The 21,026-nt window shown below is 53.8% G+C and overlaps 1 protein-coding gene across 7 annotated transcripts; it reads right to left on the bottom strand.

The window, feature by feature from the left end:
* Nucleotides 1-20: 20 nt before the first annotated feature.
* Nucleotides 21-17,280, bottom strand: TTPAL (alpha tocopherol transfer protein like). 7 transcript variants are annotated; one of them, XR_006785056.1, is made up of 7 exons: nucleotides 16,894-17,144; nucleotides 12,641-13,100; nucleotides 9,883-10,076; nucleotides 8,365-8,475; nucleotides 5,610-6,581; nucleotides 3,183-3,281; nucleotides 21-1,693 (listed from the first exon to the last, which is right to left on the bottom strand). XR_006785056.1 is itself a non-coding variant. In XM_045833520.1 (5 exons), exons 2-5 carry the CDS (start codon nucleotides 13,083-13,085, stop codon nucleotides 6,303-6,305), a joined length of 1,029 nt encoding a protein of 342 aa, XP_045689476.1. In that variant the 5' UTR covers nucleotides 13,086-13,100; nucleotides 17,162-17,280; the 3' UTR covers nucleotides 3,291-6,302. The 7 variants fall into 7 exon arrangements, 3 of the variants coding, with proteins under 3 accessions (XP_045689476.1, XP_045689475.1, XP_045689477.1); XR_006785057.1 differs by lacking the exon at nucleotides 3,183-3,281; XR_006785054.1 differs by lacking the exon at nucleotides 21-1,693 and having other exon boundaries at nucleotides 2,339-3,281.
* Nucleotides 17,281-21,026: the final 3,746 nt, after the last annotated feature.

Raw genomic sequence — 21,026 nt, forward strand, 5'->3', positions numbered from 1 at the left:
GAAACCCAATAGTTTGCCTAAGACTCAACTGAATTATCCACACATGTGCTGAATTTTAGACAAGCGTAAGTGTCAGCAGTTTAAGTCCAGGATAAGACTGTAAAGCAGGATCAGACCGTATTTTGAACCGTCACACCTGATGGTGTCACCTCACTTCAGACGAGAAGTACTTTGTCACCATACACAGGCCTGCCTGTCTCCCGGGATAGCAGACGGAGGGCCCTGGCTTGGAGGTCCGTGACATGCTGGAGGGGTTCATCCAGGGCATCGGCCGTGGCTGCCACCTGCACCGAGGTACTCGTTGGAGGGGCTTGTAGGCCCGTGCTGGCTGTGCTTTCTAGGTGGTTGTGAGAAGTACTCACTCCGCTGGGAACTCAGACTTTGTCTTGACAACCAGACACACCGCCAGAGAACGGCTGTGGGCCTGGGTATCGGCGCTTGTGATGTTCCAGACCACGTCACAGCTCAGGCTTGGCTTAAACCAGCACAGCTCTTGTTCATTCCAAGCCCTTGCTTAGTTGTATTTTCCTTTTACCCGTCAAGCTAAAGTGAGGATGCATAAGAGGCACACATTTCACCTCTGCAGACTGAGGCAGCTGCCAGGCTCAGGCTTACGCACAGGAGCAGCGCTTCACGTCTGTCCCTCTGTGTGGGTCTCCGGTGTCTGCCATGTCACCCAGGAGGAGCCAAGGCAGGGAGCTGCTCAGGGATGTCCTGAGTACCGCTGAGTGACTCAAGCCACACGGTGCCTGTGACCTCAGGTGAAGGGTAACAAGTCGCTACATGTGCCCAGTGACGAACTGACGACATCCACACCTGGCATCCCCCTTTCACAGACCACCGAGGCTTAGGGAACTCAGTTCTTCCTTCGACTGCACAGACCCCCACTGTCTCTTGGCCTACGAGGCCCTGGGAGACAATACAAACTCGAGACTGCTTAGGGACGTGCAGGGGAGCCAACTGGCTCTCCAAGCCACCCGTCACTAACAAAGGGAAGTTGGTAATCCCCTGAAGGCAGCAGCTAGCTTCTTACTAGGTCACTGTACCCCTAACGGTTGGCACCTTATCAGGTGAGAGAGTGGACATCTGATTAAACATTTTTTTCCCGAAAAAGTGGCACCTTAAATGATGTGATTATTCACCAGCTTTAAATGCAATAACATGAAACGTTTGCCATTTGTTACACGGATGCCAAACCAGTAACGTGAGACAGGGCACCGGGGAAAATGAAGGTGTTACAAGAAGTGCTGATGCCCAGCACGGACAGTAACTACTCCAGTGGCTGCTTGTCAGGTGCCTCATCCGTGGCCCTGGAACACTGCTGTAGGGTGAGGGCGGGAGCCGGGGGCCCACGGGCCCACACTGAGAGGCTGAGCTCCAGTCCCTCAGCCCCCTCCGGGCAGGCGGACCCAAAGGGCTGCTGTGTTGCCGTGTAAGGACTCACCTGTTGCATCATCAGAAGCCAACGATAAGTGTACGGACGTCCTGCATGACAGGATCTCTCAGCCGAGCTGCCACTCACAGGGCAGGCCCACCGGGGGACCTGGCGTTCGTCTCCTCTGGGCAGAGCGTGTGTCCTCTGCAGACGCAAACGGGACGGGCGGAGAGGTGGCTGAGTGTGCAGAGGACCAGCACCAGTCGAGCCGTTCGCTGGTTCACCTCCCATGGAATCTGCGTTTACTTCTAGGTGCTTCTAGAATAAAATGTCCAGTTACAACTTGGGTGTCAGAGGTTAAGAACCTCTGCTTTCTATTTTCTAAGAAGCCAAAAAGAATAAAGTCCATTTTTAGACCGATGCTTCCTCACTCAACAGGTTCCTCCCTCCGGCCCCTCCGTGTCCGGCTGTGGGCTGAGGGTAGGGGGAGCACAGCCTAGCGCCATTGGGAGGCAATGACGGGCTCCAGGCAGGCTGCCAGGCTTCCAGCCCCAGGTCCGCTGCCCGACTCGCTCTGCGTCCCTGGGCGAACCGCTCACCTGTTCTGTGCCTCCCCTTCCCCACAGCGGCAATACCACTGCCTCATTAAGGGCGCCTGACGGTTACATGAGATCACCTGTGTGAGGAACACAGCCGCCGCCCGCCCTCGTGAACTCGCACTGGAGGTGCAGGGCCAGCCCGGGAACTTCACCTCGGCCTTGAGAACCAGAAAGCGGCCCGTCCTCCCCACCACCGTGTGCATCTAGCTCCACCCTCCTCCCCACACACTGGTGTCCTCAGATGCACGTGGCCTTCCGTGGCAGCCCGCCCCGGGCCTACAGAAGGCATGTGCGTGCCGTAAATAAAAAGCCCTGCAAGCCTCCCCCGAATGGTTACTGTCACAAAGGGAGTCCACACACACTCGGCCTTACAGGGACTTTTATTGTTTCCGACCCAGTCATGCATGCTAAAATGACATGTTTCTACCACTTGGACTTAGAAAATGCACTAGAAAAATAAACTTTTGGTCACAATGAACACTGACGTGGGCGAATCCACCACATGTCCCCACACTCAGAGCCAAGCTGACTTTCGGCTCGAAGCGAGGAACGTGGACAGCGGCTAAACCAGTGCCCGATCCGGCCGGAAAATCGGCCCACCTCCCACCGCAGCCCAGCGGTGCCAGAGGTCGCCGGCCCGAGAGAAGTTTCGAGTGTCTCACTTGTCACGGTCACCCCCGATATGCCAAGAGGCGGGGCACGTCCACAGCAGCCCCAAGGGCAGCCACCTGACTGCCCAGCTGGTCACGCCGCCTGGTGGGATGGAAGGAGAGGCGGCGAACTGGAACGGTGTATGCAGTACCAGCGTCGGCATCCACCAATCACCCGGGCCGCCCCGTGGCGCAGACCCTACCGAGGAGCACTGTCTGCTCTGTGCTGCCTACTCCTTACATCCCCAGGAAACCACCTCTGAGCCGGGACGGCAGAAGGGAATGGACTGTGGACCTACAATATTAACAGCGCCCAGTCCCGAGAGGCGTGAGAACTGACGTCGCTCCCAGGCGGTCATGAGGTTTGGCATCTGGGCACCTCCCACGCCACAGGCCACCCCACGCACACATCAGCTAATGTTCTACTTCCTAGATGGAGAAAGGGCTTTAAAGGAAAAGCTTAAAAGCCGAAAACTTCAAAATGAGGTATTATAATAATGCCACACAGCACCACAGCTACTGCCCACCCAAATGGAAAAAGGAATCCCGTGTGCTGACCTGAGGATCGGACGGCAGGTACAGACAATGCCCCCGGGGGAGCTCGGGAAGGCTCCACGTCTCACAGGAATGTGGGGAGAGTGCCTCTTTCTTGCCCGGCTGCTTTTTGGCAAAAAAAAAAAAAAAAAAAGTAGCAGCTTGTAAGCTGAAGTGCTTGTAAACTTGAGGACAGGGAGCTCCTGGGAAGCAGAATGAGGCGCGAGGGAGCTAGAGCCGCCTCCGTGGAAGGGCAGGCGAGAGGAAGCCAGGCTCGCGTGTCCTGCTGCTCCTGCACTCCCTTCCTGTGAAGTCCGGCCCTTCCCCACGCACACACGGTGGGGTTCCGGGAAGAGACGCTCTCCTGTGTGGTGGTATGTGGGAAGAAAGGGGGGGAACCCCGTAGTACCTCAACTTACAGATTCACTTGGAAGCTGCAAGCGCCAGTTCATTCTGACCTACATTTCCTGAATGGCCCCGATGAGAGGGCCCCTAATAAGACAGTGTCCCTGTGACGCAGGGACCCTGTGACAGGGTGGCTGATGCCAGGAGCAGAGTTCTCAGTCGGGGTGTGATCCCGTTAGTACATGATGACTCTGGGGTGCTCAGGGACTCACCCAAAGCCACACACCAAGGTACAGCTAGAACGCATTACTGCTGATTCGTGCTTCCCTTCCCTACACTGTGCTACGCTGAACTTCGGGAGAAGTTCATTTTGGGTGCCCGCGGAACAGGCCGAGGTTTTTCCCTAAAGGCAAACGCTCCCAGTCCTCCGCCTGTCCGCTGGGGTGCCCTCAGTGAGCCCCCACTGTGGAGCAAGGCTCCCTGAGTGCTCCCCTGCCCCTGCTGGGGAACTACAGACATGCCTGGTGGAGCCAGGCTGCCGTGAGCTCCAACCCGGGGCGGGCCTGCTTTCCCAGCCTGGTTTGGACCCCAGAGGTGCCCAGACTGTGTGCGGGATCTCTCTCTGGAGCCAGAACAAAGCACAGCCGCTCCAGCAGGCAGGCGGACACTCGCTGGCTCCGACTCCTCCCACGCGCTGTAAGGAATGGCTCCTTGGTTCAGCCACAGAGGCCGAAACATCCTTCCTGGCCTCTGAGACAGAGAGCCTGGCCACCCAGGTGACATCACACCGACAAAGGCAACGCAGAGTTTCAGCCCTGGAAGCCCGGTGGGGCCGAGCAACTCATTTTCCTGTCTAGCTTTTTTTGTTTTGTTTGTTGTTTTGATCTCTCTCCTCTTTGGGACCTAGTCAAGCCTCTAACCGGTTTGCCTCTCCAGGCAGACGGGCTCCGAACCCTCTACCTACGTTGGCCGCCCCACGGGTCCCACTTAGATCTCTTCAGCTACGCGGGTCACACCATCGTCACCAGATGGGACTCGAGGCGGCCAGGGTGTGCATTTTGGCACCTGCAGCTCAGCCAGGCCCCGAGGGACCTGGGGGCAGTACCAAGGGTGACTCGAGCTCTCCCTAGAATTGGCACTAACGAGGTAAGTAATCTCCACCACCACCTTCTCCAGACATTTTCAAAAGTGCTATGAAGATAAACAGCTTATTCGCAACAGACTGGCCTTCTAATTTCAGTGCACTGTTCCCTCCCTAACCAAGCTGTCCACCGTGCCTGGTGGCCTGGTAAGTGCACAGAGAAGGTACACACACAACACACAGTTCTTGTCGCTTTTTAACATAATTTACAGGGAATGAACAGGAAAGGAAATAGGTCAAAAGCCACACGATGAACCCTGTCATCTGATGCCTGGGCAAAGGCTAACTTCTTCACAGGAAGGATCTAAAGTGTCGAGATGCAAGACACTCAGGCTGGCTGAAGTGTGTCCGCCCACACCAGAAAGAAATGCAGGATGGTTAGGGAGGGCAGGGGCCCCAGAAGTGGCCTAGCAATAACCTGCCCTTGAACTCACTTCCAGAGACCAAAATTTCTGAACCCCAGTAATTCAGCCACCCCCTGCTGCCACTTTACAGAACCTCAGGGATGCGGGAAACCCATATAAGATCCTGGTCACCTCACCTGCCTGCCCCCACAGAGCCACCCTCTTCACGTCTAACCCTCACTATGAGAAGGAAGTTAGTATCGCTGGGCCCCGGGAACACACAAACTTATTCCTTTAAAGGCAGGGCCCAATGGGGAGCGATACATCCCTCCTGGGAAGGCCCAGGTGTACCCCAAAGAACGATCCAGCCACTTGCACCTAGAGGGTCATCTTTCTAGACAGAAAAACGATGTCTGGAACCCAGAGCCGCAGCAGCCCAAGGGCCCCCGGGGGCGTTTCACCCAGCCTCCTCCCGCAGACGAGAGGACGGAGGCTTGGAGGCCAGGCCTTGTCCACAGTCACACACCGAGGCTGGGGCTCAAGTCTCTTAATTCTCAGGCTCGAAATCTTTTAGCTACGCAGGCCTGGCACCAGCATTTAGGGTTGAGTGAAATTACGTACTTCTAGGACCCTGCGTGATTCTGCTGAGAACCAGGGCTAAGGCTTTATGGACTTGGGGAAACGAGTTTCTATTGCAAGATTTGACCAAGGAATCCCATGGTGCTTGGAGCCTCTGGCTCCCGAACGCGATCACAAGTGCTGCTCGGTCCCGACGGGTGCCCGATCCAGATAAGGTGCTTTCCAAACCCCCGACGGCAACGGGCCTGGGCCTCCGACGTGTCGATTCCTGATGAGCAACTGAAGTCTGGGGTCAGGGGTCGAGTGAAAGACACAACCCCCCGCAGGCTCACGTGTGGCCACCTTGCAGCCTCGACCAAAGCGTTTCAGAGGAACGTGCTGACCGGCCCATCGGGTCATTTTCTTCTCCTGGGACGTGGGGCCAAAGCGACTTGGGTCCTGATTTTTCTCGCTTTGAGATGTGTGAGAACCAGACACAGCTTCCAGATTAACGGTTGCAAACTGGGATTCCAGACATTTGGGAATCACTGGAAACGTTTTCTGGGTCTTCCGTGGAATGATTCAAGTAATCCAGGGCGCACCCCTCGGCTTGCCCTCGGGGCAATCCAGGCCTTCCTCCGAGCTGCAGCGCACTGACGAGGGGCAAGAACGAGCCCATGGCACCGGAAATTCTCCGTGTGCCCCCCCAACGGGAAAAGGAAAGGACTCAAAGGTGGCGATGCTCACGGGGACGCGCTAGTAGCAGGAGTACAGCTGTGACTTCACGGCCCGCACGGAGTCGTCGCACTGGGCGTCTGAGGCCGGGCCCTCGGCCGGCAGGGCCGGGCCCAGGATGCTGTCGCAGGCGGGGATGGGCTGGCAGAACTCCCTCACGAAGTCCTCCTCCGAGGCCAGCAGCACCGCGTTCCAGGCGGTGACGTCCAGCTCGCCGGCCGTGCCCCCGTACTCCTTGGGGAGGATGCTTTTCGGGAGGCTTGTGTGGAGCGAGTTCAGGTCGGACCCGTGGAGGAAAAACTGCAGGGGAAGGAAATGAAAACGCACATGGCCTTAGGTCAAACACCGCTAACTCGGTAACCTCCTTCACCGTACGTGTCAAGCAAGTATCTGGTGAACGAAGAAAGGGGCAGCTGATGGCAAGCCTCCCCTTCCAGTTCCTCAAAAAGCCTCAGGATCCTTAACTCTCCTTTCCTTATTCCCTATGCTCTGTTGGCTATTACATCAAAATATGCCCAGATTCCAAGCACCTCGCTGCCACCCTAATGGCACCGTGCTGCCGCCACTGCCCCCCTGGCCACCCACAGCAGCCTCCTTCCTGGTCTCCCTGCTGGCGCCCTGGTCCCACCGCAGCCCGAGTCCTCCCAGCGGAAGTCTGACCGCGTCACTCCCCCGCACAGCGCTCCCGCCTCAGACTCAAGGCTGGAGTCCCAACGACGGCCCACAGGGTCTGTCACAAGCCGGCAGTTACTGCTCTGCCTCCCGCCTCAGGGCCGGCTGCTGCTGGTCCCCGCAGAGCTGTAAGGCTCACTCTGTCACCTCTTTCAAGTCTCCGCTCAAATGCCAACTTCCCAATGACGCCACCTCCAACCGCCCTGTTGACTACCACAACCCCTTCCGCCTTCCCACACTCACTGCGCCCCTTCGCTGCTGTGTTTCTCTCCACGGTACTTACCAGGTTCTAACACCAGCCAACGTGCGTAATCTGCTGTCTCTGTCTCCCTAGAACATAAGCTCCCTGGGGGCACAGATTTTGGTCTGTTTTGTTCATCCAGAGCATACTTGCACATAGTAGGTGATCAATATTTATGAATGAATGAATAAATGAATGAATGAACACATGAAGGGCCACAGGGACAAGACTGTGGGCCACAAACAGGGTCATATCACAGACGTAAAAGACCTGGTCCGGAGGCTGCTTGGGGGAGAGCAGGCTCCAAACAGGATCTCCGGAAACCGACACGGGCTCAGACCCGGGCACGGAAGCTGCTGAGCCGACGGCCCCAGACGCAGCCGCAGCAGGCACGCCCCGGCGATGTTAAAAGCACAGCCCTGGCCTCCGGGCTTCACCCGAGCTGATGAATTAAAGCCTTCCGGGAAAAGGCCTGGGGACCTGGATTTTTAAGTTCCCTCCCTCCCAATCTTGAGATTCTCTGCCTTTCTGCTCTTCCTCTTTGAAAACCACATTATGAAATTCAAGATCCAGTCTTGGGTGTGATCACAGTCTTGGTAGGTCGAGGGAAGGAGGAGGAGGGTGCCGCCCCTCCCATTGCAATCCCGGTGCTGGGAAAGGCTGAGCGGTGGCTCTTCCATTTTCTCAAGTGTCATCCGTCTGTTCTCAATAAAAATTAAGCTAAAAACTCACAAATCTCATAAACCTTGAAGTAGTGCCCAAACTTTCCGCAGCGAGAAAACAAAGTAGGTAAATGGAAAGGCTTAAATAGCATTTTGCAGCCCAAGGAGCCGTAGTGAGAAACTTCCGTAACTCTTCGTAACCGCCTACCCCGTGACTGCCCTTTTCCGCGTGAAATACGACGTGGGTCCGTAAGGCCCCGCCCGGGACATCGGCAAGTCCCCACGATGACGGAGCTCTTCGGGGGCGGCCCTGGCTCTGCGCCCCCTACTGTCAAACGTCACACTCGTACTCACCTCATCCTCCCTCGGAGGAAGGACTGTTCACTGTACTTCCCACGTTAACGGTCCCAGGGAAAAAATAATAAACTAAAATAACTTCACTGACGATGTCACAAACAAGGGAGCAAAAACAAAGTAAAGTACTTAAGTCTAGAGGATCGCCACTTACCCTGTTTGCTATTTTCTCCTTCAGAAACGGTTTTATGATGGCAAAAATGCCCTTAAATATGCGCGGCTCATTCACCACGTGCACTGCTTTTATCCGAATGGGGAAACCGTCCTGCGCGGGAAGGAAAGGGGGTGTTAGCACATGCAGGGTATTTGCCAAGTGCCTGTTGCCACAGCCTGCCTCCCCCCGTGAAATCTTCTGCATTTCAGGCCCCACCATCAGTCTGGTACCGTTCTCACGGCCTCAGAGAAACCCGAGTGGGTGCTGAACGGGACGGCAGGCCTCCGGAAAGGGCCTCTCCTGGGACCCAGAGCTGGGTAAGGGTGGGGAGGGGTCGGGCAAACTAGTGGGGAGCTGCTCCTCCTGTGGCGAAATAAACGTGCTGAGCCTGAGAGGGTGGGCCTAGAGGCGCCACCCCCGCTGGGCCCGTGCTGCCGCCCGAAATACGTCCTCAGGAAGTTCCGGGGTGTGATGCAAAAGAGGGCCCCACAGTGGGCAAGCAGCTGCGAGCAGGAGACTCAACACTGTCAAATAGGCTCCACGGCTTTAATGTGCAGATGCGTACATTGAAATTCCCAAGGAAGGAACTCACTTTACCTTATTCCCCAAACTTACCCTGGAATTTTGTCTCCCAGATCGCCTTACAGGACTAGGAAACAGTGACCCACACTCACTACACTGATCCTCGCATCTACATGGGATTTAGCAGGAGGCATCAAAGAGAAGTGGCTAAGGAGAGGCAGAATTCCCATTTCTGACAACGACCAAACGTGACCTTGGTGTACGGCCTGGGGCGCCGCAGGTGGGGCTCGAGCTCACCGAGAACGGCTCCTGCTCCAGTGCCCCACAGCCCACAGGGGACAGCGCCCCCCGGGCTGGGTCAGAAGGGACCGGGAGTCGAGCCCGTTGGAGACCTGGGCCGGACTGCATCCTCTAGGCCTCGGTTTCCCCATCTACCAAAAAGGAGAGATGAGCCTTGACTCATCTGTCTCGAAACATTCCTTGAAGGACTAGAAGGGCAGGGCGACTACAAAAGCGCACCGCAAACCGTTACACGCAGTGAAGACACGCAGAGAATGTGATGGTTCTCCGTGCCCTGTGTTCTGAGACGTGGACCCCAAGGGCAAGAGCGTCCGGCCCGACAGCGCCCACGTGCTCAGTCCCACGGGCGGCAGGACGGGTTCCACTACCTCAGGCAGCAGCACGGCATCTGGGGTTCGTTTGCTAGGAGAATTTCTCCTCTGTCTTCTCGATTTTAAAAAAAAAAAGCAGAAAGCATTTCTCTGGCTTCTGGACTCTTGCCCGAGAGCTGGTCTCGCCTGACTGAAGGTCCCTCAGAAACAATGGGAGGACCTCACGGAATGCGTGGTAAACAGACTTCCACATTTCCCACAGTGCTTCTGCATCTCCTCGCTGTGGGAGTGGGAAGGGGGGTGCGCACCACACAGGGAAATGGGCGGAGCCCCGGGGAATGCCAAGGCAACCACGGAGCGGGCACGCAACCAATGGGAGCCATACCTGAAGGATGCCAATCACCTTTTTGGCTATGAAAGGGCCAAAGTGAGACGCTTTTGATAAGCTCACTCCTTTGTAGTCTGCAAGGATGACAATTCCATTCACTTGGGTTTCTTCAGACTGAATGAGTTTTTCTAACGTCAAGTATACGGCTCGGATGTTTTCGGTAATTGGATAGTTGCTCGGTATCCACCTGTCTAAGAGAAGATCGGTACGTTACAGAAATAAATACAGTCAGACAGGCTAAGGTTTATCTCCACGCTGAAACAGATGTTTGAAAAAGAAAAGCCACATCCGCTACTGGCCTGGCTCTATTCAGGTCGGGAAGTCAGACACCTTAGGCAGCAGCTGCCGTTTCGTAGCTTCAAGCACAGCAGCGTGTTCCCAAGTGCAGAAGCAACTGAGTGTGGAAATGACAAGTGTGAACCCTCACGTCCGACGCTGGGTGAGGTCCTTCCTTACCCTGAGCCTGCCCCGCCTCACAAGCAGAAGGGGACAGTGGTACTCATCTTAAGGGATATCTGTGCCTCCTGCCGTCAGATGTGTCTTCATAACCGCACCCTGATCTCTCCCGGGGGGACCACTCTTCCTAGGCTAGCCATGCACTTTGGACCCAGCTGAACTGACTCCCAGCTCCAGGCGCGGGCTTGGCCAAGCCAGGTCTCACATCCGCCCGGCCAGAGTGCAATCCAAGCCAGGTCAAGCGAGCCAAGGGGGCTCCATTCCAAGAGCCTGGCCCTCTGGAAAGAACAGATCCCTCTCTCCTCTTGGAAGGGCGAGGGTGGGAGCGTGAGATGCAGGCGCCCCACGGGACAACAGCTGGTCTGGGGCGGAAGCCCACGCCGAGGACGGCGGAGAGGGCGGCGGCTTTCTAACGCCGTGGTTTGCGCAAACTCCCCTCCCAGGCTGGACGCTCCTTTACTTCTCCCCGTGGAGCTGAGGAGTCTTTCCTTCCTTTGGGAAAAACATGGAAAATGACAACTTTTGACTATTAACCACCATTCTCAAGAAAATCCCACCAAGACTCGTGCAACCCTTTGTTAAAGATGAAACTCCACATGACCGCTGCCAATGGGATGTGTAATATGCGCACAATTCCTACGAAGGAATCTTTGTCCAAAAACCGTGCCAGCTTGCTGGTTAACGCTGCTGCCAATCAAAGCTGCTTCTCCCTCGCTGGCTGCCAGCCTTTGCAGTCGCAGATGTCTCAAAAGAGCTTCTGGAAAGGCGAAGCCAATCCCCAGTTGAGAACAAAACCTTCTCTGTCTGCCTCCTCCTAAAAGGCTGGGCCGGTGGGCAGGGGTCTAGATCCATCCCAGATGTACAAGGAAAAACCTCATCTTACAAGCAAAGGGTTGAGCCACACAAGAGGTGAAACCAGTGTGGTAATATCTGACTGTTTCATCATCCTCTTATCGGCTGAGTACAGAGAAGCTGCAGAAAAACCCCTGACTGGGTTTCAGTGTCTCCTGGTGCCCTGAAATCTCCACTGCGTGGCTTATGTCAATTTAGAAATGAGCACCTCTCATTCTGCCCGAAACAGCAGAGAAAGCGGTTAGTTAACACTGTGCCTGGGTCGCAGGACAGGCTCAACAGAATGGTTCAGTCTCCAAAGAGGGCTCAGTGAGTGACAGACGGAAATGGCAACTCGGGTCTTAAAGGAAGAGGAGTCCGCTCCCTCCCGAAGTCCCTTCAGAGGTGTCTGTATGCAATCCCACTTTCAACTTCTGTCTCAGCTCTGGCCCGGGGCGGGGGGGCGGCGCGGGGATGTTGCAGCTGTGGGTGGGGTGGAAACACTCCTGAGCGCATCCTGCATTCGGTGTCACAGAAGACATCCGAGGGAAGGATGCGAAGGCTTGAGTTCTAGTGTCCCCAGCCGTGGTGTCAGCTAAAAAACGTCCCCACACCTTTCCAGTATGTGTGCCGCCAGAGCGAGCACTGTCCCCACACATTCTACACGCTTTTGCGGAGGTGAGGGGGCAGGGAGCTGCCACCGACCGAAACCTGCTGTGCCAAAGAAACGCAAGGTGTCCTGATTACGATCGTGAAGTGCTGAGATCAAAAAGTGAACCGAAAGTGAATCCTTTCAGGGGCTGAACAAAGCAGAGGCAAGGAGGCAAAGCCGGGAGGAAGCGTGGGGTAGATGACACCTCTCCACGCTCCGCCAGCCCACGCTGGCATCTGCGCCTCCCTGCTCACGGGGGAGGGTGGGGCTGGGGCCGGGGCCGGGCCGCCCTGCTTATGCCCAGTGACCAGGGCGGCTTTCTCAGCCCGCCAGAGTTTCAACCCTAGAAATCTGGAGTTTGCATTGAAGGGACTTAGTAGGGCGGCCAGGCAAACCCGGGAGCTGAGGGGTGCCCGATGTGGGCATGTGCAGAGAGGCAGCAAAAGCCAGGCCACAGAGAGAAGAGCGAAGACGACACGCAAAGGGGCAGCAGACGTGTGTGGCCCACAGACACACAGACCCAAGACCCGCAGAGGCAGAGCAGAGGCAGAGGCAGGGAGAGAGGCAGAGCAGAGAGGCAGGGAGAGAGGCTGGCTCAGGGCCCCAGGGGGAGCAAACTGGGGTCTGGTTCCGGCTCCAGGGCCCGGGGAGAGGTGCAAATGTGAGATGCTCCTGTCTCCTCAGACGAACTCTGCCCCTTTTCTTAAGCCGGGGTGAGTGCTCTGCCATCAAAAGAGCCTTGATGAAAACAGGGAGGGGACAAGAGAGAAAAGGAAGAGGAGAGAGGGTGCTGGCCCGCCCCAGCCTGGGCGATACCTGGGCGGATGCAGAGGACGTGGCAGCCCCGGGGGTCGGTGTGGGGCAGCACGGTGAGGAACCCGGAAGCGAGCACGTCTTTTAAGGCCGAGGGCTTCAGGTCATTGAAGACTTCGGGCCAGCTTCTCCTGCAGCTGTGGTAGTTGATCAGGAGCTGCAGGGCCCGGTCGTAGTCGAACTTGCGGGCTCGGAGGAAGCGCAGCAGGAAGGCGTCGTCCAGCGAGGTGCTCAGGTTCGGGCACTCCTTCCGCACCATGTCCCGGAGGGCCTGGACATCTCGAAGTCTCCATTCCGGCTTCTCCTGCAGCTCCTCCCTGGCCTTGGTGACCAGCTCTTCCGTCAGCGAGCACACATAGCCGGGAAGCTCGGGGGCGGGCGGCAGCTCATTTTCGGAAAGCGAGGCCGCAGAAGGGCTGGTTCTCAGAGAGTCGCTTTCTTCTGACATTAGCCACCAGGATCCCTGTCAAACAGAAGCCCCATGGGAAGTTAATAAAGTGCAGCACTGGCCACTGCAAACCCTGGGGCCGCTGATGCAGGGGGACGGGGACACTTTTGGTGAGCCAAGGAACCTCAGAGCAGTGGCTCCCAACTCGGGGGAGCGGGGAACTGGATCAGAACCACAGGCCCGGGTCGGACCCCAGACCGAAAGAAGTTAGACTCTCCCCCGAGGCGCCCAGGCACCCGCAGCAGGGCACTCGCAGCTCCTCATCGAACACCGATGCCCTGCGCACGATATGCGGGTGGGTGCCTGACCTCCCTCGCGGTTAAAGAAACGTGAATGAAGACAACTCTCATGTGCCTGCCGTTGGGAGAATAGATTGGATAGCCTCTTTAGATGGCAGTTTGTCAGTATCTACCAAAACTTAAAACCACATACCCTTTGCCTCAGCATTCCATCTCCAGAACATATACGCGTGGACAAAATATGCACGGAAGAATAACCGTCACAAGAATTGATTATAACAGCAAAAGACTGGAAGCACTTTAACTCCATACCAGTTGGAGACTGGTTAAATCACAGCACCATAGGCATGGAATGCTATTTGGAGTATTCCAAAGTATTCAGACGCCACGAAAGGAATCAGACAGAACTTTATAAATTGACATGTCAAAGGGAAAAAAGCAGGTTGCAGAGCAGTATACATAAAATAATCGTGCTTACATTTTAAAAATATATGTTTATACACTTGCAAATGCACCTAAAATTTCTGAAAGGAGATACAGAAAACTGTTGCCAAAGGTTCCCAGGGAACAGAACTGAAGAACTGGATATTTAAGGTGGGAGAGACTTTTTACTATTTTCTGTTTTGTTCTGTTTTTTACCATACGCAATGTGACCTATCACGGTGGCTGTGAAACTGAGCTCGCCAGGTCCCCTGCCGGTGCGAAGCACATCTGACGGAGGGCCCCAGCTCTGCCCCCTGAACCCACCGTCCAGCGGACGCCACTGTGCACAGATTCCCCCCCGCCAGCGGCTGAGACACTGATGCCTCCAGCAGGCAGCTCTGCCTCGGGGGCTCCCTGTCAGCCCGGCCAGCCAGCGACCCTCTGTGGACTGCGCTGCAGCCCGACACTTCCTGCCCACACCTCCTTCCCACGGGCCAGCTCCCCTCCCCTTGTGCTCCGTGGGTGCTGCCGCCGATAGATTTCTTGCATGTGTAATCTCATCCTAACATCTGCTTCTTAGACGACGGAGCCAGCACACTTACCGAATGAAAACAAACACGAAACAGCTGCCTTCCACAGCCCAGTCACAAACCAGCAGCAGGGCTGTCCCGTTCCAAAGCCCAAGCTCCTGGCCACGGGCTGCCACTGAATCACCACTCAGAGCTCAGCAAGGAAGGCAGGGACCACCTCAAGAGTCTCTGCACGTGGTCAGTCTCCCCCACAAGTCAACGGCACCGTTGTGACCAGGTCACTTCCCCTAAGCCTCAGGCCTGCCCACTCCACTCCCTGCATTCTCACCTCTAGTCCACCAGCAGCACACACAAGACCCGCAGGCCGAATCTGGCCCTCCACCTTGTTTTATCTGGCCCGGCACCTTGTTTCTACCCGGCGACAGCGCTGAACTCTTGCTTAACTGTGAAGGAGCAGTTACATTTACACAGTCCTAAAATTACATTCGGCCCTTTGAAGGCAACCGCGAGGCTGAGGGGGCCCCCCGGTGAAATTGAGTTCGACACCCCTCCTCTAGCCCTACCCAGCTTCTTGCACTTCCTCAAAGGTGTTTTCCTGTCTTGCACACCTCCTGTTTCCGCCAACCAACATGCTCTTCCTCCAGTTCATCACCTGACTCACCCTTACATTCTAATTAGATGCCACTTCAGTCACTCAACAAATATTGAGCACGTACTATGTACCAGGCCCACTTCCAGGCACTGGGGAGACAGCAGTGAATGAAAAGTCCCTCCTTCAATGAACTTAGATACTGGTGGCAGAAAGGAGGACTACATGCAAAATAAACGACATAGCCAACAACCAGATCAGTACTATGGGGAGAGAGGAAGCAGGGAAGGGGTCTGAATGTATCTGGGCACAGGAGTTGCAACTGTAACTGGGTGGTCAGAGCAGGCCTCGCCCAAGGGACAGTGGAGCAACGACAAAGGAGGCGAGAGCAAGCCATGCCGGTATTTAGGGGAGCAAGTGCAAAGCCTGAGGCAGGAACACACCGGCTTTTCGAGGAACAGTGAGAAGGCCAGTGTGACTAGGGCCAAGTGAATAAGGCGGAGAGTGTTGGCAGACACATTCAGAGAGGCACCTGTTGATACAGAGCTTTGGAGGCCAATAAGAAGTCTGACTTTCAAACTGGTGGGAGCCATGGGGGGTTCTGAGTGGAGTGATGTGACTGCATTTGTATTTTAAAAGGATTGCTCCGCTGCCTTGCGAATGGGATTTGAGAGGATGAGTAGAGAAGCGAAGAGGCCATTTAGAAGCTTCTCCGTAACCCAGGCGGGGATGACGTGCTTGCAGCAGGAGGCCTCCCCACTCCGGGCCAGGTGAGGAGCCTCCCCCACGGCAGCCCTTCCAACATGGCGCTTCTCCCACTCGGCTGCACTGTAGGCAGTTTGTGGGCAACATTCCCAGCCGTCTTGCTCATCACCTTAAACCCAGCACCTAGCAGGGTGCCAAGCCCATAGTCTGAGCTCTGTAAATGTTTGTTGAATGAATCTAATTTGCTTGGCAGAGGAATGCTGGGCAAGGGATGGAACAATCACAGATTCAGAGGATCCACCCTGGGCTCTGTTCCCATGGGAGTTACCAACAGATGCCCGTAACCCCAATTCAGTGTTCACCAAGGAGAAAGACTGCGATGTCCATGTCCTAGCCTCAAAGTCCTGCTCCCGCCTCTGTCCTCCTTTCCCCCCACTCGAAGCACACTAAATGCCAGTCACTCAAAACAAACTAATGACCCACCATTCTTGGGATACCTCATGCATTTACAATACCTCTGCCTGGAACTCCCTCTCCTTGTTTGTCCCAACCAGACAACTCATCACCTTCCACACCCAGCTCCACCGTCACCTCCTCTTTGAAGCCTTCCCTGATTCCCCCAGGGTGATTCCCTCCAGTTTTCCACAGCACCTATCTCTTTCAGAAATGGCAGTCCAGTGTTATGGGTATTTGCACGAAAACTCTTCAGAATCAGCTTCACCACCCATTCACTACCTAATAATTATTGATCACCTACCACATGCGTCAGGCACTACGCTCACAGGTGCTGGGCATACAACCGTGAACAATATAATTCTTTGCCTTAGAAATTTAACTCACAGTGGAATAATGAAGAGATAACACACACTTGATCATTTTATCATGCGTCAAGCACAATGATAAGCACCTTACATCTGTGTCTCATTTCACCTTCACATATTTGGTGACAGCTCTATTACTGTCCCCATGTACAAAGGAGGACAATGCCCACTAGAATGCAGATTCCATGAAGGCAGACAATGTGCCTGGCATGTTCACTGCCACCCCCGGCGCCTGGCACACGGCGGTGCTCAGCAACCACTAGCGGCCGATGTGAGGTTAAGCGACGCGCCCAGAGGTGCACAGCCAGGGAGGCAAAGGAGGATGTGTCTGGCCCCACACTGGCCCCTCTGCTCCAGCTGGAGCTCCCCGGTTATCTCCAGGGTCTCGGCAGCGTCGAGCACAGAGCAGGGCTCAGTCACAGCCTGTGAAGGAACTGATGGGTGGACACAGGGAGGGGTGCAAACACCGTGGCTTAGGGTGGAGCCGTGAATCTTCCTCACCTGGAGTCCATCATTCTGTGAGCATCACCTTCCTCCCCACGCCACCCAAACAAGGGGAGGACAGGATGTCATCGCTCCTGGAGCCCCAGAGACTCTACTCCCGTCCGCAGTCTTTGGAGGCCCCCCACTTCCGGATGACACCCCTTCCCCAGGTGTCCCCATTTCCTGGGGTCTCTCTCCTTGGGTCGCCCACTTCCGGTTATCCCTCCCTCTCAGGGGTCCCTCTCCCCGGTCCCCAAGGCACACGGACAGACTCGCGGGCACTCACCGGCCCGGCAACGGGGCGGAGCGCGGGTCAATCGGCGGCTGGAACCTCGTCCGGCAGCGCACGCAGAACCGACCCGCACTCCCGGCCCGGCCGGCCGGGCCCTCGCGCCGGAAGTGACGTGACAGGGCGTGTAAAGGCGGGCGCCTCTGTGAGTGCGCATGTGTAACATCTCGCCGCGGCGTCGGTCTTTTGTCGCCACCTGGCGGCCGAAACCCCGCGCAGTGGGACAGGAGCCTGGGAAGGGGCTGGCTGGGAGGAACAGGGAGTGCCGCCAGGTTTAGGTGGTACAGCTGGGGAAACTGAGGCCCAGAGAAGGAAGGAAAAACGCTGCCATTTTCCGAGAACGCAACTCCACGAGCCTGTTTTACATTTTTTTTGTCTCATTAAATCCTCATATTCATGGAAACTTGCGTGAAAGGGAATCAGGCAATCAATGAAGTATAGGGCTTTAACCCTAGATTTTGGTGTTAGCATTCCAGGATTCTTCTCTGCTTTGGGGTTCGTCAAGTCCCCTTCCAGAAAGTGGTGGCTTGAGAAAAAGGATTTACTATCCCCCAATCCCAGTCCATTACAATCCCCAGACTCACCGACATATATTTTGTGCAAATACGACTTTGAGAGAAATCGAGGTCCATCTTTCAGTCAGCGAAAAGACTAAACCATTTGTAGAAAGAGAAATTATGTCCAGGAGGACTCAGAACCCAAAAGAGTATGCAAGAGATGACAGTCTTCCCCACTCCAGGGACAAGAGGTCCCAGGGAGATGGGGAATGACCCAAGAGGGACACAAGAACATGACAGTCGTTTCTGTGAGTTGCTAGGTTGTGTGAATATCAGTAATTACAGAATCTTTTAATTTTATCTCCTGAACAGGAGAAAGGAGCTGCAGATGTAATATAGAAAAAGTTAATTTAAAGCGTCATAATGCTGTATTTGCATTGGAAATATCAGTATGAATTCAAGAGACAGTTTATTTTTGAAAAGAAGTAAATATGTATGTATACACACATACATATGTATATCAATATAGCATATATAAAATACCTAGTTCTATCCGCTAGAAAGGCCCAGAAACAATGACTACTCAGATTTTAGTCTTGAAATGCCATTTTCTATTTTTTAAAAATAAAGGGACCTTTTAGAGAAATTGTTGATTACAGATCAGTAGCAGGAAATACACAGGATGAGTCTAGACTGTCTTGTCATACTTGGTAACAAAGAAGCTATCAAAGGCACTAGAGCTACATCAAAAGAATTTAGAAACCAACCTGAAAATGAGATAATTTTGAGATAATGAGATAATAGCTGCAACGAAGACAATTACAATGGACTGAAATGCATCAAATATATTTCAATCCCCGAGTTCATAAAACCAGCAAAAAAGAGTTCATATTCAGCAAAAACGCTAATTGATCACTTTCTGAGAATGGCATGGAAACAAATTATATTGTTGATAGCCAGATAAATTAAGGGAAAGTATGAAATATTTATCCCACCTTTTATATATGAATCGTACCACTGGGTAAATGAATAATAGATTAAGAAAAGCAACTTCTTATAAAATTGTTACACCTAATAAATGAAACCACAATGGTACAATATTGCCATTTTGCAATCCATAATAAATTCATGTCTCTAGCCAAAAAAAAGGAAAAAAGAAAGAAAAAAAGAAGCTAAACTCCAGCCATGTACAAGACTCTTGATAAAAGGACCAGAACCACCTGTGAACATGCCAAAGGGATGAACCTGGGTCTGATCCCGCTGCTAATTTGCAAGAAATGCAGAGGTCAAAGGGCCAAGTTGAACTGTATGATGAGGATACAATTGACAAAATCCAGACTTTGAGAAACTCAAGCAGTCTGAGTTCTTCAACAGATAAAGTGCAAGGAAAAGGAAGAGATGGAGAAACCTATGCATTAAGAAAGGCTTAAAAGACATATTAAGTTTTTTTTAAATGGGCAAAACTAAGCTATAATGTCTAGGGGCACACAGTCAGATGATTAAACCATAAAGAAATGCAAGGAAATAATTACTATAAAAATCAAGGTAGTGGCTATTTTGGGGGGAAGGGCTGTGATTGGGATAAGGTGCATGGCAGGGGGGACTCCTGAGGGGCTGGCAAAATTCTATTTCTTGACCTGGGTGGTGCTTACAAGAGTGTTTGTCTTGAAATGATTCACTGAGCTACGGATTTAATTTGTATGTTTGTTTTAGAATATATGTGTCTTAACACATATATGATTCACTGAGCTACAGATTTAATTTGTATGTTTGTTTTACAATATATGTGTCTTAACACATATATGATTCACTGAGCTACAGATTTAATTTGTATGTTTGTTTTACAATATATGTGTCTTAACAAATGAAAACAGAAGTACTTCACTGTGTGTGTGTCTACACATATATGTACATGGATACATAGCTTCTGGGAGTACCAAATACATAGCAGGTGCCCACTAAATATGAGTTTCCTTCCTGTTAACCCTGGTGATTTCAGACCCATTACTAACCTGACTAGCTTGTGCAACTAAGTAGTTGATTCTCATTAAGTGGTTAATTATTATGTGCCAGGCACTGTTCCCAGTACACTTAATCTAACTGAATCTTCACAACCTTATTATTTTTATTCCCATTTTTCCGGAGAAGGAAACGGAGGCTTCCAGGGGTCATCTGTGGCCCCACGGAAAGTGGAAGAGCAGCCAAGTTTTGAACCCAGGCAGTCTGGCTTCCTGATTGCCTCATACGCATGTGTGTATACCTTACTGTTTGTTTGTTTGTTTGTGAGAAAAAAACTACTGATCTGTTGTTCCAGTGATTTATGCATTCATTGGTTAATTCTTGTATGTGCCCTGACAGGGGGTTGAACCTGCAACCCGAACAGGGACTTTTTTTTTAATCTATTTGCACAAATAATAAGTCCCCCTTATCGAGTGCCTGCCCATGTGCGTGCCACCCCTTGACGCGCCATACCCGAGTCTCACACAGCCTGGAAGGTGGAGGTCCTTGTTAGTCTGCGTTTGGCAGACGGGAAAACTTGAACTCAGAGAGCTGAAGAACTTGCCCGAAGTTACAAAGTAAGTTCTCGGCAGACTTGGGGGCGGGAGGGTTGAGTTACAGAGGGAGAGGACTCCTACTCTTTTGCCCTTGGGACTCTGAGGAACGAGATGTTCTATACTCTTAAACAGATGCTCACCGGATGGGTCTGACCCAGGCTGAGGTCACCGGATGCCCAATCAGTGGTCCGGAGCCTGACTTGGCTTGAGAAGTGCCTGGACGAGGCTGGGAGGAGTCGAGAGCTTGGCAAGTGCCAGGCGTGCCTGACCCCAGCCGGAGGGTCGTGTGAAGCTTGTGCTCCAAGGGCTGGGTGTGCCTCGAGGAGCCAGGGACTTCCGGGCACCGGGCTCTGGTTCACAGGCCTTGAAATCAGGACCTACCATAGGGCTGTGCACCTTTCCACACGTGAGACATGGTTTCTCCAGGGGCTGGGGGCTGGATTTCCCAGAAGAGGTGGGAGGCCACATGGGTTTTTCTGCTCACACATGGATTTTGTAACCTGAGTCAGCATGGCCACTTGGAGGTGCAGTCCATTCTCTGTTCCCGGGGGCTCTGCGTCCCAGCTAGGCTGAAGCATTTCCAAACCAGGGCCAGGAATGGTAGGGGTGGAGGAGAGGTGGAGACGCCACACCCCCTGCCCCACAAGCACCAGCCTAAGAGCCCACTCAGCCCACCCTCCACTGTACTATTAACGCCCAGCAGGATCCACTTCTTAGTAAAAGCTGGCACCGTGCGAATCACGTTACATGTGTTCGCCCAGCCACCTCGCAGACAGGCTACCGAGTTTCTCAGGCTACAGGGTTTCTCAC

This window comes from Phyllostomus hastatus, unplaced genomic scaffold, assembly GCF_019186645.2.
Source record: "Phyllostomus hastatus isolate PE091 unplaced genomic scaffold, TTU_PhHast_1.1 phas_contig_17, whole genome shotgun sequence".
NCBI classification, from domain to species: Eukaryota; Metazoa; Chordata; class Mammalia; order Chiroptera; family Phyllostomidae; genus Phyllostomus; species Phyllostomus hastatus.

Coding starts and splice junctions, on each gene's coding strand:
- TTPAL (XM_045833520.1), bottom strand. CDS start 13,085: ATGTCAGAAGAAAGCGACTCTCTGAGAACCAGCCCTTCTGCGGCCTCG. Junction 8,476..9,882: donor AGGTGATTGGCATCCTTCAG/GTATGGCTCCCA, acceptor CTTCCCGCGCAG/GACGGTTTCCCCATTCGGAT. Junction 6,582..8,364: donor AGGAGAAAATAGCAAACAGG/GTAAGTGGCGAT, acceptor CTTCCCCTGCAG/TTTTTCCTCCACGGGTCCGA.